The sequence below is a fragment of the Salminus brasiliensis genome, chromosome 9 (assembly GCF_030463535.1).
Source record: "Salminus brasiliensis chromosome 9, fSalBra1.hap2, whole genome shotgun sequence".
NCBI classification, from domain to species: domain Eukaryota; kingdom Metazoa; phylum Chordata; class Actinopteri; order Characiformes; family Bryconidae; genus Salminus; species Salminus brasiliensis.
In genome coordinates, this window is record NC_132886.1 from 18,409,296 (window position 1) to 18,426,707 (window position 17,412).

Here is a 17,412-nt window from a genome sequence, read left to right on the forward strand (position 1 = left end):
AGTGAGTTACCACACCATGTGGCAGACTGGGGTTCAATTCTTGGTCTGGGTGACAATGCTGTGATGCATCAATAAGAGTCCTTGGGCAAGACTCCTAACAATACATTGGTCCTCTGCAATACAAGTAATCTTATAAGTCACTCTGAATAAGAGCATAAACTAAATGCTGTTAAAACATTGTGATGATCAGTTATTTATCTCAGTGTTACTGAGCTCTACTAAAGCATGAGTAGACTGATAAATCACTGTACTGATCAGTTATTGATCTCAGTGTTACTGAGCTCTACTAAAGCCTGAGTAGACTGATAAATCACTGTACTGATCAGTTATTTATCTCAGTGTTACTGAGCTCTACTAAAGGCTGAGTAGGCTGATAAATCACTGTACTGATCAGTTATGTATCTCGGTGTTACTGAGCTCTACTAAAGCAGGAGTAGACTGATAAATCAGTGTAATCAGTTTTTTATCTCAGTGTTACTGAGCTCTACTAAAGCAGGAGTAGACTGATAAATCACTGTGCTGATCAGTTATGTATCTCGGTGTTACTGAGCTCTACTAAAGCAGGAGTAGACTGATAAATCAGTGTAATCAGTTTTTTATCTCAGTGTTACTGAGCTCTACTAAAGCCTGAGTAGACTGATAAATCACTGTGCTGATCAGTTATTTATCTCAGTGTTACTGAGCTCTACTAAAGCCTGAGTAGACTGATAAATCACTGTACTGATCAGTTATTTATCTCAGTGTTACTGAGCTCTACTAAAGCATGAGTAGACTGATAACTAACTGTACTGATCAGTTATGTATCTCAGTGTTACTGAGCTCTACTAAAGCATGAGTAGTAAATCGCTGCTGCTCATGTGTGTGTTTTGTCTCATGCTACATACATGTCATTAAGGTTTTGTTAATGGAATATGGTTGATGATTTAAGAATTAATTTGTTAATTTGCCAATTAATTTTATCAAATAAGAACTGAATTTCTGTGGAACATTACAAAACGTCCTGCCAGTAGGACGAAGGAAGCAGTGTAAATAAAGTAAAAAAAAAAAAAATACAAAACCTGATTTATCCCATGTGCCTTATGAAGATGTCTGAGTATGTTACTGTATTGTAACCAAATATGTTATACATATGCTGAATACATTGATCAATGTTTTCTGCGCTAAGCCATCACTATGTTTTCAGAGTTTTCTGTTCAACTCAACACAGTGCCAGTTCCTGGTTTTATAACATGAACATGTCCTTGGCCTCAGTTATGTGGTATAAAAACATCAAAGCTGTGACTTTTTTATATACATAGGTTTTTATATAAATACAGGTATTAGGTCGGGCCTAAGGAGTTATGAGCCCAGTCTCCCAGCCTGTTTGGTGTCTACAGACAAAGTGTGATTGGCTTCAGTTTCGGTCACTCTGAACTGAAACCCTAGTTGGGCCTTGAGGAAAATAAATGGCTTTTTGAGTAGCACGCCTAACCGCAACCCAGGGTCAACAATCTAACCAACAGTGAAATAGGGAGCTGGGCTGTTTTCTCACATCATTGATCTCACAACGTTTCTATCCAATAGATGTGAGCTCATTTTAGTATGTTGCACATTTTTACAACAGGAGAGATTATGGTTGCCATTAGTACTGTTCTTTTATTGCTGTGGATTTTCGTTACTAATTAACTAAGGTATAAGTGAATGAGGACGAGGTGCCTGGTAGCGTCTTTTAGGAGGCCCATCACACTGTAAATAGACTGAACTTTGTCTATTTAATTTATATATAGACTCTGAATGATAAGAGTTAAACAATTTGCAGTTGTGTTATATTATTATTAATCTCTTTACCTGATCCTTCTGTTAGCAGACAGTTACCTATGTAAATGACCTCACACAGAGGGGGGAGATGTCCCTGTAAAAGTCAGCATGTTCAGATTTATTGGACTCCCACAGTGTGAAAACCATTATTGTACTCAAAAAGAACCATAAAAACAAAGCCCTCGTAAACATGCCCGCCATAAACATGACCGTTGCACCTTAAGATGGTTCTTTACTTATACTTACTCATCATTGGGCCTCATTCACCAATATTGTCCTAAGAATTTTTTTTAATGTTCCTGAAAATAGTCCAAACAAAAAGTATATTTCAGATTTATGATGTTTCACAGCTCTGCTCTTATAATAATAAATACTGTTGTCTTTGTAAACTAAACAAATCCCAAATAAGAAATGGGTGGTGAATGTCAGAATCTTTGTGAAAACTATGTAAAAGGTTTAAGAAGGAATGTCTTCTTAAGAATGGTTGGTGAATAAGGCCCATTGTTCTTGTGAAAAGGAAGAAGGGTGAAAAGGCTTTAAGATTCCCAAAGTTTGCTAAAAAGGTCAGAGCCGATTGTTAAGTTAACTTGGGTGTGTCACATTGATTAAACATCAACTTTCCGAGATGATCACGTTTTTGCGTGTTCTTAAGCAGGATTATATCTACACGTATAATAATATTCATGACTCAACATGTAACAAATTACAAACAACAAAATTCTTCACAACTACAAATATAAGCTGTAATGTTTACCTTTGTCAGCTACTTTGCTGATTATCCTTTACTGACAGCAGTTTATTTTAAATTAAATAAAGGTTTGCTAACATTATAGACTTAACAACATACAGCTCGTTATTACTTCCAATACTTTATTATTCTTTATTCTATAAATTGTTTAGTGTAATTTTCTCTTATAGTGTAATACTTGTTAACAGTTTGTTTGTTTGTTACATGTCATACTAGTGTTGCTCTCACCAAGTAAAATTCCTTGTATGTATAACATACTTGGCGAAATAAAGAAATTCTGATTCTGATGTTAAAAATAATTACAGTCATTAATTTATTTATTTATTAATACATATCTGCTTTTAATAATAATATTGCTCTCTCACCTGGAGTGGAACTATGAAAGAATGTATTTTTAACGAAAAGTCAGATAGATATACCATACACAGTATTTACCTTTGACTTCTTGTGCTGCAGAAACTAGCTATTTGTATTTCAATAGAAATAGGGGGTATGAATAATCTTTCAACAGCAGAACAATTCAACAAAGAAGCATCACTTCAAGATAATTACTTAATTCATAAGAAGTGTGCATTTGTGAGTTTATTTATGCATAGTTCTGCTAAAGCCTGAGTAGACTGATAAATCACTGTGCTGATCAGTTATTGATCTCAGGGTTACTGAGCTCTACTAAAGCCTGAGTAGACTGATAAATCACTGTACTGATCAGTTATTTATCTCAGTGTTACTGAGTTCTAATAAATCAGGAGTAGACTGATAAATCACTGTGCTGATCAGTTATTTATCTCAGTGTTACTGAGCTCTGCTAAATCAGACTGCTAAATCTATGCTGATTTATCAGTGGTTTTACTCTGAATACTGAATAATGCATAATTCAGTCATTTTTGCGGTAATATGTGTGTCTGTATATCAAACAGTAATATTTTACAATGCTTTAAACATCACTCTAAAATTCAAACATTTAAGGAAAATAACTATTTCATTTAGTTATACTACATTAGTGCCCTTTTAGCATCCTATTCTAAAAACAGATAAGTTGTCCCTCAGACAAAAAACAAAAGCAGGTTTGAGTTTCTCAGACCATCACAGAGCAGTGACTGTGCTCTCAAGGTCATGGGTCGATCATTGGACTTTGATGACGCCTGCACGGCCTTCTGATAACCACCTGCTTAGTTTCAGGGTGTGAAAAGCCCAGCAGAGTTGAGAGCTTATTTAAAATGGGGAGGGCAAAGTGAGATCATAAATCATTTATCTGTTCACCTTAAACTCAGCATCTAATGATTTCCCACAGGAGCACACTCTCTTCACATGGACTCGTATGGTGACCAGTTAAGAAATACACCTATCCCTGAGAACTGGATATGACTGCACTGAAACAGTGAGAAAAAGAAGAAGAGAGGACAAGACAGAGGAATATACAATTCTACATTTGTTCACTCCAAGAGGCACCAATGGATCCAATTGTTGAAGTGGTAGCGCTGCTGCTGGGATTTGTAGGCTGGGTGATGGTCGGAGTGGCGATACCGAACCGCTACTGGAAAACTTCCACTGTGGACGGGAATGTGATCACCACTTCAACTCTATATGAGAATCTGTGGATGTCTTGCGCCTCCGATTCCACCGGAGTACACAACTGCCGCGAATTTCCCTCCCTGCTCGCACTGTCTGGTAGGGCCACAGTCAATCCTTACCAACACTTGCTGTTGAATCAACATACATAAATGTAATTTCAACATTAATACAGAGACTAAATATTAGCTGATTTTTTCTATAACATTTGTTTTTATAACAAAGTCGTTACTTCCATAATTTAAAAAAGTTATAGCTACAAACAGACTTACTAAAGCATCTGCCTATTGACTTCTATTATGAGTGTGTTTTGAATTAACATTTTTTTGTTCAGCTCTTTCACATAGGCAAATTATGTTCTGTGGTGACTGATTGTACACTACAGGTGCAGCAGACAGAGATTTTGGTTGCAAAGTGCCAGACTACTCCTTTAATATACTATATTATTAAACATAATTTTCTATTTTACATACCATATATGGAAGGGCATTTCTCTGACACATATTTTCTTTATCAAGAAATACACTCTAATCAGGAAAGTGGGTTATCCAGCTCAGTGTATCCGGTTCCCTTGTTCCTATGTCCGATGGCCTATGTGGGGAAATATGAAAGGCCGAAATTTCATTTAACTCTGATGAACTTAACCACAAACATAATATACATTTTTGTGTTGATTGTGATCTGAAGGATATCTCCAGGCATCGAGGGCCCTTATGATTGCCTCTGTAGTGCTGGGGACCTTTGGGCTGGTGGCTACTCTCATAGGCATGCAGTGTTGTAAAGCAGGAGGGGACAACTATGCGCTGAAGGGCAAAATCACTGCAGTAGGGGGCGTCTTTTTTATCCTACAAGGTAAAACGACTGTACACACAAAAAAAGCAGTTGTACAAGCTGGCAATGTTATTTGGTGTTAGTTATTAATTTGTTCATAGTCAGAAATGACTTACTTTTTTTTATTTTGTGTTTTTTTTTCACCAAAGGCTTGTGCACAATGATCTCTGTGTCGTGGTATGCATTCAACATTACTCAGGAATTTTTCAACCCACTCTACCCAGGGACAAAGTAAGTTGTGGCTTGTGTCATGATTTGAGAGAATGCTGCCCTCTAGAGTCTAAACAACTACACCAAAGATATCTTCGCTGATCAAATGCATCTGTAGTAAGGAGGAAAATGTGTACATTCAAATTTTATGGAGAACCATTACTCTAAGTCCAACCCTAGTCCTGGAGGAACCCCTGTCTTGCACATATTAATGGTTTCTTGCTCATTACATTACCTTTGACTGACTTTTCTGGAGTAATATAGCATCATTAAACACCTTTGGGACGAGTTAAAGTAGTGCTTGTGATATGGAATAGAATATGCAAATTTGCTTGTAACGGGGCAATTATTGCTTTTGTTTCCTTGTACTGGGAAGAGTTGTGGTTGTTGAATGTGTCTTGGAGAGACGGATGTGTTTACACTGCTATAACATGGCTCAAATGCATCTCAGACCACCTCTTGAAGTGGTTTGAGTGATCAGATTTGTATCTGGTTTAAATGCCTCCTGGGTGAGTTTACACCTGCATTATTATGTGGCTTGGCCTCGTCCAGATATAATCCTGATACTCAAGACACATGAAGTGACCAGGTGTTATGGTGGATCACAGCAATATTCTAAGAAATGTTAAGTTAGCAGGCAGTGTAGGAGAGGAAATTATATTTACACTCTTTTTTTCTGATTTATTTCTGCTGCATATAGATGTACAGTACGCCTTTAAAAATAAAGGTGCTACAAAGGGTTCTAGATTTATCTGTGGGGAACTCTTTAAGAGTTTAAAGATGACATTGTGAAACATTAAACATTATTTACCATTTTTGCCTTAGAATATCAGCTTTAAAATCATGATGATGCTTCACTGACTGAATCTGGAGAATAGCTTCTCTATGCAAACAACAACACTATGTAACTGATGAGAAGTAAGAAGTAAGAACTGCATAACCTGAGTCATATTTGTGTAAAATCCCATAATTTTAGTCTACTCCATCAGTCCACATGACTCATTTATATTCAGTGATGGGTGTGTATCTCTCAGCTTGTCCAGAAATGCATGTGTACAGCATACTCTTTGGTGAAAGCATGAATTATACTTCCAAAATGTAGGGGGAGCCCTGGAAATGCCAATTCTCGCATACAACTGCTTTAAGGTTCTTTATCAGTTTCAAAGTTTTTTACATTTACAGTTAATTTACCAAATTTATCACTTAAGTAGCCCTTTGTAGCACCTTTATTTTTCAGAGTGCATGTACAAAAAAAAAACATGTTTGTATTGTTGTGTAGACGCTGTGCGAGTGTGTATATGTGTGACTGTGTGTATGTGGACTTGCTGCAGGTATGAGTTAGGAGAAGGACTCTACATTGGATGGTGTTCTGGGACTCTCGCCATCTGTGGTGGAGTGTGCCTAGTGTTTGCCTGCAAGTCTGACACAGACGACAGCAAGTCGTGAGTATCTCTCCCTTTCCCTCATCCCAAATACACACTAAGGATGCCAAATTCTACAGTGTTCTTGGAGAGAGATTTAGGTTGGCCCCCCCAACAGGGGGGGGGTGCACTCCTTGACTTCTTTAGAAGGCTGCTGATGCCGGGCCAGAGCGTGTTTAGTCAGTAAAATATGGAGCTGCCATTGCAGCAAACCTTACTAGTACTGAAATTCATCCGGAGGCAAGTGTGGCGTGAGAGCGTGAGATTACAGCCAATTGCGTTAGCCTCACAGTAAATGCTTGAGAGTTGGCAGCCTTGCGCGTGTGCACACACACATGCATATTTATTGTGCGTATTCTCTTTTCCAGTGCTTACCCCTACCAGCCCTCCAAAGGAACAGTATACTCAGGAGCTGCGTCACGGAGAGACGCCGCAAGCACTTACGACAAGAATGCCTACGTCTGATCAAAGACCAGAGGATCATTTTGGGTCACCCACTGTCTGTTGACATGTATGTTCCCGCATACTATATCAGTGCAAATATGTAAATATTTAGACTTGTAGACTAGAGTTGGAAGCAATGCAGGTTGGATCTAATCAAACTGAGGTACGCTGCTAATTTGCCAGTGTAAATACTGGTTAAAAGAAGCAGTCCAATTTAGAGAAACATTACCATACCATAGTCTTTAAATCTATTGTACAGAAAATGCTTTGTAATTCTGACCCTTTTAGATAGGTTTTGTAACAATTTCGCTTATGCTTCACTCACGTTCACCATGTAGAAGATTATTGATGCTTTTATAAGAATTTTGTAAGAACAGTTATTCACAGAATAGATGAATAATTGTTGTTAATTGTGATACTGAAGTTTATTCACATGAATTAAGGTCAAAAATGCATATTGTGTTTTGTGTGTGGGTGTCAGCATATAGCTACTATTAGCCCACACAAGAGTCAAATAAAATGAATATAAGATGACGTTTTGTTGTGGTGCTTTTTTGTTTACTAAAGTCTTGGAAAATACTCAAGAGGATGCTTGTCACTCTGAATTTAGTTAGCAAAACCAGTAGCATTATAATATGTATGTGGCAGGGTCCTGAATAGCTTCTGACTGCCTGAATACTAGGCCTCAGGAAGGTGTTGTCAATTAGCTGATTCCTATGTTTAGGCACAGGGTTAAGAACCACTGACTTAGGTCAATGCAAGAGAAGAAATATGATTATTCAGTTCACAGAGATATAACACGTTAGTCTTTTTATTTATTTATCTATTTTCTTCCTGGGAAAATTGTTTTTTATTTTTATTTTTGTTACTACAGTATAATTATAAAGAACATAACTTTTTAGTCAATTATATTTAGTCATTAACATTTTCCTAGCAGGTCATCTTGGGGTTGAATTTTTTAAGGTTAATACAGAGCTTCTTGAGTATCAAGGTAAAAAAAGAATTACAGACATAAATTGTCTTCTCGACTTAACAATCTGTAGAATAATTTATTAAACTGAGGGAGTGCATTGTTAAATTGAAGAAATGCTTTATGAAATTAAAGGAACAGACTGTTAAATCGAGGAAACAATTAAGTCTCTAAATATAATTTTCTACCTTGGTATTTTAGGGCCTCCATAGGTTACAATGGTGACAGAGCCTGTGGTGCTTTACAACTGGCTCTGAGAAACTGTACCCCAGCCTCATTATTTCTACAGTTACTGAGTACTTCAGCAGTTACTTTTGTACTAAATGTCATTTTATTTAATTAACAATATTTTCATTTGAGTTCAAGTTTAAACAGTTTTACCCACCTCTCCTACAGTCACCCTGTTTGAGCCAGGAATAACCATCTGCTGGAGACGATTCAGTGGCCTTCCTTTAAAAGGCGATGGGCGTGTCCTAAAGGGGTTGTTAAAATTATTCAACCAATGGGAGCAGACCACGTTCGTCGGCAAGTGACACTGTAAACGCGGACGTTGGCTCGGCCTGAGCAGCCACTCACCGCGCTGAAATGTAGGGCGATTTGAATTCTACGCCCAAGGAACTCCAAAGAAAGCACAAAACACAAAGTTGACAGCCCTTAGTGGCATTCACGATAGTCCCCGGTCAACAACAGTCCATTAACATCTTTAAACACACCATGACACGTCGCTGCTCCTAGGAGCGGACAAACAGAAAGCGTGTCGGAACCTTAGGTTTATGGGCTGGGGTGAGGCTTACGGAATTATTTGTTAGCCGCACACATGAGATGTCTTTCGTCGGCAAGTTGGTGTTTGGGTAGGCTGTGGAGATTTTGTGATTAAATGCTGCGATTTCTGGCATAGGGAACTGTTCAGTGCCTACGTGGAGGAGCAAACGAGTATAAGACGGAGGTGTGACATCTGAAATGATGGAGTCGGGACGGCGGAGAGGTGTGAGCAGCCTCGTGTCCTCTCTGTCCCTACTCTGTGTGGTCCTGGACCTCCAGCTGGACGGTAGGAGTGTTTACTGATATCTGCCTTAGTGCTTCTCCTTACACACGCACATCATAAACATTACTGCTCGTTAGGCTTCAGCATTGCATCGTCAGAAGATTCAGCCTGATACCGGAACCGACTAGTGCTATAGCTGTATCCTGTCCGGTGCCCTGCCAGCGGAAAAGTTGGTAGTCGAAATTAAATGGAATCACAATAAACCAAAATAACAATGTCTTAAGATCGTCTGTGTAGTGTTGTCTGGCCTGTCTTCACAGACTGCAGTAACGTTACTTGAATCGAATGACGCGGAAACGTGTTGAATGCCAAGAAGTTATGAAACCCCGGATTAGATGACCTGTCCACAGCTGTCAAGATGCACTCTGCTATGCAGCACTCAGACGTGCTTTTTATTTATATCGTTGTGCTTACCTAGCCTTGTCAGCTTTGGGGCAGTGAGCTGAAGGAATAGTTCACAGAAAAAAATCCTAACATTCTCAATACGTTTCCTGTAAATCTAATGTAGTCCATTGTCCAAGACATCTGGAGGCAAATTAGCTCCTTAAATAGACGTCTTTCACAGTCTTTGTCTGCAGATCTTTAACCTTTTTGTATGTACAGGTTAAGGGTACATTTGTGTTTATTTGATTTATTCGTGAACCATTGTTTTAAGCGCCTATGTGATAACCTCTGTGCTATGGAAAGGTATTGATTCACCTGTTGATTTAGTTGAATTGGTTCAGCTGATTTAGTCTCATTCTGACAGGTGTTATTTTCAGGTGCTGTTGGGCCTGGAATTGGCACAGTTTCATTTTTTTTACATCATAGTAACAGTGTTGGTGTAGGTTTTTTTGTTTGTTTTTTTTTCCCTCATGATGCCGGAATAGTGTTTATATTTATGTGCGTGTATGGCACAGTGGGTATAAGACAATTCTGTTGCTTACCTGTTTACCAAACTTACCTGTAGAACCCGTTAATGAACTATCATGTACAAGTATTTTGCACTTCTGTTTCAGGTGTCTTGGGTGCCTCCCCTGTGGAGATAGAGCAGCATCTGGAAATGGGCCGCAAGCTGCTGGCAGCGGGACAGCTGGCTGAGGCCCTCTCCCATTATCACTCCGCTGTTGGTGAGACATTTGTACATATGTTAATACTTAGTAAGGTTAAGGACCAATAGTGACTAGAATAGTGTTTCTGGTGACTTTGTTTAATGTTATTGCTGTGATATTACTTCCTGTAGTGTATTGTCATTCCTCACAAAAGGAATTTGACCTGCTCTTTTAGTTTCACTTCTCTCATTTAGAAAGTGATGGAATTGTTATGCTGATAAAAGGGTAGTAGTTAATCTTTAAAGACATTTGGCTGAAATTATTTAAAGTTGAGTAAAAAATATAACCTCAATTTTCAGAACCCCCCTCCCCCCCTCAACAAGTGTAAAAAAAAATATTGGAAATACAATGTTAGACCTTCAGGATATTTGCAGTAAAAGCACTGAATATGCAATACAGTCATAGTAATGGGGTGTTGAACTTGACGGATTTTGAGAATAAATAAATTGCCTAATAATATGGCCTTTTTATGAACTGTAACAACAAACAGAGGGTGACTCGAAGAACTACCTGACATACTACAAGCGTGCAGCAGTGTTTCTGGCCATGGGGAAGTCCAAGTCAGCCCTGCCTGATCTGACCCGAGCCATCCAGCTGAAACCGGACTTTCTGGCTGTGAGTTCATTAGGTTTCAGTTTAGGAAAAATGCATTATAAATGGAAGTTTCCATTATTATTATTATTATTATTAGTAGTAGTAGTAGTAGTAGTAGTAGTAGTAGTAGTAGTAATAACATGGTACGCCACAGAAATGTGAGATACTTCTTAGTGTTTATTTTACACACCCATTTGTTAAATGTGTGAGATTTCTAATAGTATGAGTGTGTCTTTGCAGGCGCGGATACAGAGAGGAAATATTCTCCTAAAGCAGGGGAATACACAGGAGGCCAGAGAGGATTTTGAGGCAGTAGTGAGTTACAACATGATTAGTTTAGTCCTAATCTTTTTGTGTGAAACAATATATCTGTGGCAGTGAGATTCACGTGCCTCTGCAGCAGTACATTCTGTTCTGCTCTATTCTGCATAACATTTACAGTTCTGTCTTTCGAACTATAGTTGCAGCGCTCTCCAGACCAGGAGGAGGCACGTAATCAGCTCCACAAAGCTGAGGAGTTGGAAGAGCTTCAGGAGGAGGCACACATGGCCCATCACCGTGGAGACTACACCAGCACCATCCAGGTGCTGGACCGTGTTATAGAGGTGAGTTACAGCGTTTCAAGGCTCCCTTACTGTTTAAGCGGTAGATATGGTGATGTTTCATACTTTAAATGTTGGTATAGCTGAAGATGGGCAGTGTGACTTTGTTTTATTGTTATTGTGTTAAACCTTGTTATCCTTTTAAGGAGTAGGTTTATGATCATACATAACATAACATAATCACAATTCCATTGTTGTGCCTTTAAGTCATTTCTAAAACCTGCTGCATTTTTCAATTATCAATCATTTTTCTGTATAGCTTTCACCTTGGGATCCAGAGTCTCGAGAGATGAGGGCTGAATGCTACATTCGCCTTGGAGAGCCCAGGAAGGCCATATTAGACCTGACACCTGCAGCTCGGCTCAGGACAGACAACCGAGCAGCCTTTCTGAAGCTTAGTCGCCTGCTCTACGACTTGGGAGAACACCATGACTCGCTCAGGTACACACACACACAGAAACATAGAACTAAAAACTACAGATTTAATAAAATTGCACCTTCTATTTTAGCTGGTACCACAAAATCCAACTGAATGGCATCAAGGAAACAAACAGAACAAAACAGAACCATATTTACTGTTGAGTCAAGAAATGCTTAACTACAAAAAAAGAAAAAAGAAAAAAAGTTAACTACTCTAAACATCCCTGGTCAAAAATCAAATATACAGGGTGTGGTGCCCACCCTCTAGCCTGAGGAACTAAACCGACATGGTGTGACATGTTTTGGTGCATCTTTCTTACCTGTTTGAAACCCCATGTAGCACAAATAATCAAGCCTTTTAAGCCAAATATTAATAAAGTTAAGGTGTCAATCAAACCCCACACCAGCACAAGAAAAGACATCTTCAAATCAAAGTTAGTGTGCTGCCAAACAAGAGAAGCACTTTCTAACACAAGATATCCCTAAAACAAGAAAACAGGCAGTCAACCACAACTAAAACAGATTGTTGGGCGTCATGTGATGGCAATCCTCTATCCTCAGCATGCTTGGCTTCGGCTGTAAAAGGGTGGAACCTTTCCTCAAACACTCCAGGATTCTCATTAGTCAGTAGTTCATGAGATTCATGCTGGCTAAACCTGTATTCCTGTGAAATCTAGAGAAAGAGAGACAAACACATAAAAGAAACACCAACATAACACATTAAATAACTGCTCTTTTGTATGTATAAAACATTTATTTATATATATGTGTATATATATATATATATATATATATATATATATATATATATATATATATATATATATATATGATCTATAAGGCATGTGTTATCACTGAATAAGTTCAAACTGCACAACATATGTAGAGCTTTCTTTATGCAATAAATATTGGTATAATTGCTATAATATAATAAATGTATTATTTACTTTTCTGGCCTCCAGTGAGATCCGAGAGTGTTTGAAGCTGGATCAGGACGATAAGGAATGTTTTGCCCACTACAAGCAGGTGAAGAAGCTGAGCAAGCAGATGGACTCTGCTGAGGAGCTGATCTCAGAACAGCGGTAAGCATGGCCAGCATTAGCTCAGCAAATCTAGGCACCAGCTTTCCCACCTAAATCACCATGTATAACCAAACAACCCATTACAGTTAAGTATCAAGTACCTCTGCTCTTCAGTTTATCTTCCCTTATTTTCAAGTCTAGTATATCTAATGTCTATTAAATTTCTGCTAAGTTTCCATGATTCTGGAAATGTCCTTGTAGGCCAACTTGATAATTTGCGTCTCTCTCATGCATTTTAGAATGTACTGTATTTATTCTAATGGTCATTTCTAAATTTATATAACAGATATCAAGAAGCAGTAGATAAGTATGAGTCTGTTATGAAGACAGAGCCAAAAATCCCATTCTACACCACCAAAGCAAAGGAAAGAATCTGCTTCTGTCTAGTGAAGGTATGTAATTTTTCTGAAAGTATGTTCTCGTCATATGAGCACATGATGCTGTTAGGATGAGAATCGAATGCTTGATATTTTTTTCTTCCTTGTGTATAAAATGACATCCAACCAATTTGAGGAACAAAAGTGAAAACTGAAGATGAGCAGTAGTAAAAACACAAAAATGCATTAGAGGGAGGCTAGATTGGCACTGGAATGCTCATCTTGGATCAGTACACTACTTCTAATATCTCACTGTATATTAGAATTTGAGACAGCAAAGTCACAAAACTGATTAACAAGAAAGTTTACTTTAATCAACAAAGAAAATAGCTCAGATCTTTAAGCAGGCAGGTGTTCTCTGCCTAATGGATTAATTTCTCCTTATCCAGTTTTGACTAGGTTAAATGATAGTAGGTGGCTGCCATCACCACGGAGTTGTTGTTAAAGTGGAACATCACTGTGATGCAACACATTAAAAACAGAAATGGGCCGTCTGTCCAAGATGACTGGTTTAAAGAGTTGGATTGTTAGCAATGGAAGCATTTTTTGGTATTTTGTTTCCGTCAAGTTTTTGTTACCAGTTAAATTATTCTTACTTTAAAATTTTAACAGAACATTTGAACTAGCTTATTATGTATGGCTTACATTCAAACACCCAATTGTATTTGGTTGTTGTATTATTATTTTGCATGCTGTGCAGCAATTTAAGAGCCAATATGGAAGCTATGGTACATTGTGTTGTAGCTGTGATGTCATTTTTATGTTATCTTTCATTGATTTATGTGGAGTCAAGATTATAAGACTATAATGTGGGATAGGCAGCAGAAAAAGGCAGGCCTGCTCTAAAACATTTCCAAAACTACTATTTATTTGTATTTGTATTTGTATTTGTAAGCTACATACAGCTTATGAAAATGGAACAGAATTATTATTCTATTCTAATCTACACTATATGTCCAAACATTTGTGGACACCTCTTCTAACAAATGCATTAAGCTACTTTATGTTACATCTGTTGCTAACAAATATGAAAATTCACATACAATGTGTCCCTGAAGTGCTGCCAATAGAATAGGACTCTCTGGAGCAGATGAACATTAATCTACTAACATCATGCCTAATGCCAAATGCCAGGTGTGGGCTAGTATAAAGTCCATCAGCATTGGGCTGTGGAGCAGTGGAACTGTTCTCTGGGAAGTTGGTGATGAGGTGGGGTGATCATCAGCCAACGTTCTGACCTCACTAATGCTCTTGTGTCTAAATGCAATCATATTCTCAAAACAGTGCTCCACAATCTAGTAGAAAGCCTTTATTCGAAAAAAAAATGAACAAGTGCCCCCAATACTTTTCCATATAGTGTATTTAGGCATGTTACTTTAGGGTCAGAACACAAGAACAGAAATGTTGAAATTTTATTTCTGCTCAAATCAATATAATGCATATTTTATCTGATTCAATTGAGTCTCTCACTTATCTGCCTTATCTCTCTACTTTCTTGTGGTCTCTGCAGATTAAGGAGGCAGAGCAGGCATTAGACACGTGTTCAGAGGCCCATCAGAGAGACCCTCAGAATATCCACATCCTCAGAGACAGAGCCGAGGCCTACATCCTACTTCAGGACTATGAGAAAGGTAGAATCTCCTTTGTTGTAAGGATCATTTGAAAGCAAGAAATGCCAGACCTGCTAATAGGACGCTTGCATGCCTGATCTCTTTTGTTCTTTCTGTATTTTTCTCTTGCTCCCTTTGTCAGCTGTGGAGGATTACCAGGAGGCACGGGAGTTCGACCAGGAAAACCAGGAGATTCGTGAGGGTCTAGATCGTGCACAGAAACTCCTGAAGCTCTCACGCAAGAGAGACTACTATAAAATCCTGGGAGTGAGTCGGTATGGACATGAAGATATTTTTAATGCTGTTCTTGTTATAGTATGGTCCTTACACAATAGTTTTTAGCAGGGTTTACATTATGCCTCTGTTCCATTCTTGCTTTTAGGACTGCTAACAAACAGGAAATCATTAAAGCATACAGGAAACTGGCACAACAGTGGCATCCAGACAACTTCCAGTCTGAATCAGAAAAGAAGGAGGCAGAGAAGAAGTTCATCGACATCGCCTCAGCTAAGGAAGTGCTTACAGATCCAGGTAATCTGAAATTTAATTCCGTTAATTTTAGTTAAAAGAAGTCACCCAATGAGAGCTCCGTTATTAGACATCTACATTAACCTGATAAGAATAAAATTGATGCAGATCCATCAGGCTTTTACTACAGACTGTTTTGTTTTATGTTGCAGAGATGCGTCAGAAATTTGACTCTGGTGAAGATCCCTTGGACCCTGAAAACCAGCAAGGTGGTGGAGGAGGAGGAGAGTGGCCTTTTGGCTTCAACCCCTTCCAGGGTGGAAACTTCCACTTCAAGTTCCACTACAACTAATTTGGTTACACCGCTGGATACTGTGGATGCGATTTAGAGAAAAGTAATGGACAGTGGACTGGACTTGTCAAAAAGCCAAAAAGAAGGCTCAGAGAGGAGAATGCATTTATTCTTCAAACTGAGTGACAGCTGGCTCATTTCAGAAGGGTTAGCTATGAGCCATTTCAGACTTGAGAATGCAGGCTGTTGTGGACTCCTGAATGAGTCAGTCACTCATATGTGGTAGGAGACATGTTTGCTTGATGCCATACAGTAAATGGCTGTGATGAATGAAGTCTTATTTAGTTTGGAGTATTTTTTAAAAGCTGGAATAGCTTCTGAGCTTTATCAGCTGACCTTCTCTCTGTGGGATTTTTAGTTTCTTTTGCTTTTGCATTAATGTCACATCTCTTTCAGTCACTCGCACACATTTACGTCTGCTACACTTCAGTGCTAAAAGCCTTGCCCTTTGGGATTTTTCTAATTGAATATTTAATAGACTTTCCTTTCAGTATACAATGTGACCAAACGGTTACATATATTGGCCTTTCTCAACACTCAATTTAAATCAGTATTGCACTTTTATGTGCACTTTCATCAATTTGAATACTTTACAAATCAAGGAATGTGTGCCTGAACACAGAGATTAGCTCTCTTGTCTGTTTGGATGAGGTGGTCCATACGTCAGTGTAAAACCTTCTTTTCTGCCATTGTTGAATGAACGGACAACCTACAAGTCTGCTTCTTACTTATGGTTGTGGTACAATTCTACAAACATACTGTATTTTGTCTCCCTCAACTGGCAACAGAGCCTTTAATTATAGCATTGCCATAACCTAACACAGTCAAAGTCTTCCATTAAACTGTCCCATCCTATTTCTCCTACTGCAATTTCATTATTAACACTCCAGGCTGTTCTCGACTAAATAAGATGCAGACATACCATCTTGCACAGGGAATGGGCAGAAATTTTGTCACATATGTTTTTGTTTTATATAAAGTTACCATGATGAGAAGCTATGTAGCTGGTCTTCTCCTGATGCCCTATTAATGCTTCATCAATGTGCCAATGCATCTTCCCCTTCAAACTGAACGGTTTAAAGACCTGGGGTTTTCAAGTGGTATTTATGCCTGCGTTTAGTTGTTTCATGCATTCGTAGGACAACGTGTGTTCGTATGGAACTGCTTTTCAGACAGATTATTTAAAATAAGAGAATGTTCGGAATAATCCCACTGTGTCGAGTGTCGTCTTTCACACCTATGAAACAAACTGGTTAGCCTGACCCGAGGCAGTAAGTTCTGAAATGCAGCTTTTCTTGTGTATATACAGATCATATTTAGGTTTTAGGATCTTTTAGAAGTAATTTCATAATCTGTTCATGTGCAGTTTGTATGTAGTTCCAAAGAAAAACTTATTTGGCGAATATGCCAGGGTGTCCATTCCTGGAAGAAACAGGACTGGAACTGTATTTTCTACAGTCATCTGTTAATACAAACACATTGGCTACATGACAAATACCATACTCTGATCTGGCACACCTGACATGTTTAGTTGTTTTCTGTTTATTTCTGAAGAATATTTACTTTTTATTTATAATATTAGTTATTTTATACATGTGTATATATATGTGTATATATATGTGTATATATATGTATATGTATATATGTGTATATATATGTATATATGTGTGTATATTTAAAAATATTAAAAAAAAAAAAAAAAAAAAAAAAAAATATATATATATATATATATATATATATATATATATATATATATATATATACACACACACACACACACA

General features: G+C 38.0%; 2 protein-coding genes across 2 annotated transcripts; both read left to right on the forward strand.

The window, feature by feature from the left end:
- Positions 1-3,752: 3,752 nt before the first annotated feature.
- On the forward strand, positions 3,753-7,554 carry cldn15a (claudin 15a). The gene is made up of 5 exons (XM_072687651.1): positions 3,753-4,213; positions 4,802-4,966; positions 5,095-5,176; positions 6,487-6,597; positions 6,945-7,554. Exons 1-5 carry the CDS (start codon positions 3,997-3,999, stop codon positions 7,039-7,041), a joined length of 672 nt encoding a protein of 223 aa, XP_072543752.1. The 5' UTR covers positions 3,753-3,996; the 3' UTR covers positions 7,042-7,554.
- A 978-nt stretch (positions 7,555-8,532) lies between these two features.
- dnajc3b (DnaJ (Hsp40) homolog, subfamily C, member 3b) lies at positions 8,533-16,838 on the forward strand. The gene is made up of 13 exons (XM_072687653.1): positions 8,533-8,773; positions 8,889-9,038; positions 10,034-10,144; positions 10,617-10,741; positions 10,961-11,035; positions 11,182-11,325; positions 11,582-11,763; positions 12,705-12,824; positions 13,111-13,216; positions 14,712-14,832; positions 14,954-15,086; positions 15,194-15,342; positions 15,492-16,838. Exons 2-13 carry the CDS (start codon positions 8,951-8,953, stop codon positions 15,629-15,631), a joined length of 1,494 nt encoding a protein of 497 aa, XP_072543754.1. The 5' UTR covers positions 8,533-8,773; positions 8,889-8,950; the 3' UTR covers positions 15,632-16,838.
- The last annotated feature ends 574 nt before the right edge of the window (positions 16,839-17,412 follow it).

Bases quoted from the DNA above. Each gene is read 5' to 3' on its own strand.
- dnajc3b (XM_072687653.1), top strand. From the start codon at position 8,951: ATGATGGAGTCGGGACGGCGGAGAGGTGTGAGCAGCCTCGTGTCCTCT. The intron at 11,764-12,704 runs GTACACACACAC...TCTGGCCTCCAG, and splicing joins GAACACCATGACTCGCTCAG to TGAGATCCGAGAGTGTTTGA. The intron at 13,217-14,711 runs GTATGTAATTTT...TGGTCTCTGCAG, and splicing joins TCTGCTTCTGTCTAGTGAAG to ATTAAGGAGGCAGAGCAGGC.
- cldn15a (XM_072687651.1), top strand. From the start codon at position 3,997: ATGGATCCAATTGTTGAAGTGGTAGCGCTGCTGCTGGGATTTGTAGGC. The intron at 4,214-4,801 runs GTAGGGCCACAG...TGTGATCTGAAG, and splicing joins CTCCCTGCTCGCACTGTCTG to GATATCTCCAGGCATCGAGG. The intron at 5,177-6,486 runs GTAAGTTGTGGC...GACTTGCTGCAG, and splicing joins CCACTCTACCCAGGGACAAA to GTATGAGTTAGGAGAAGGAC.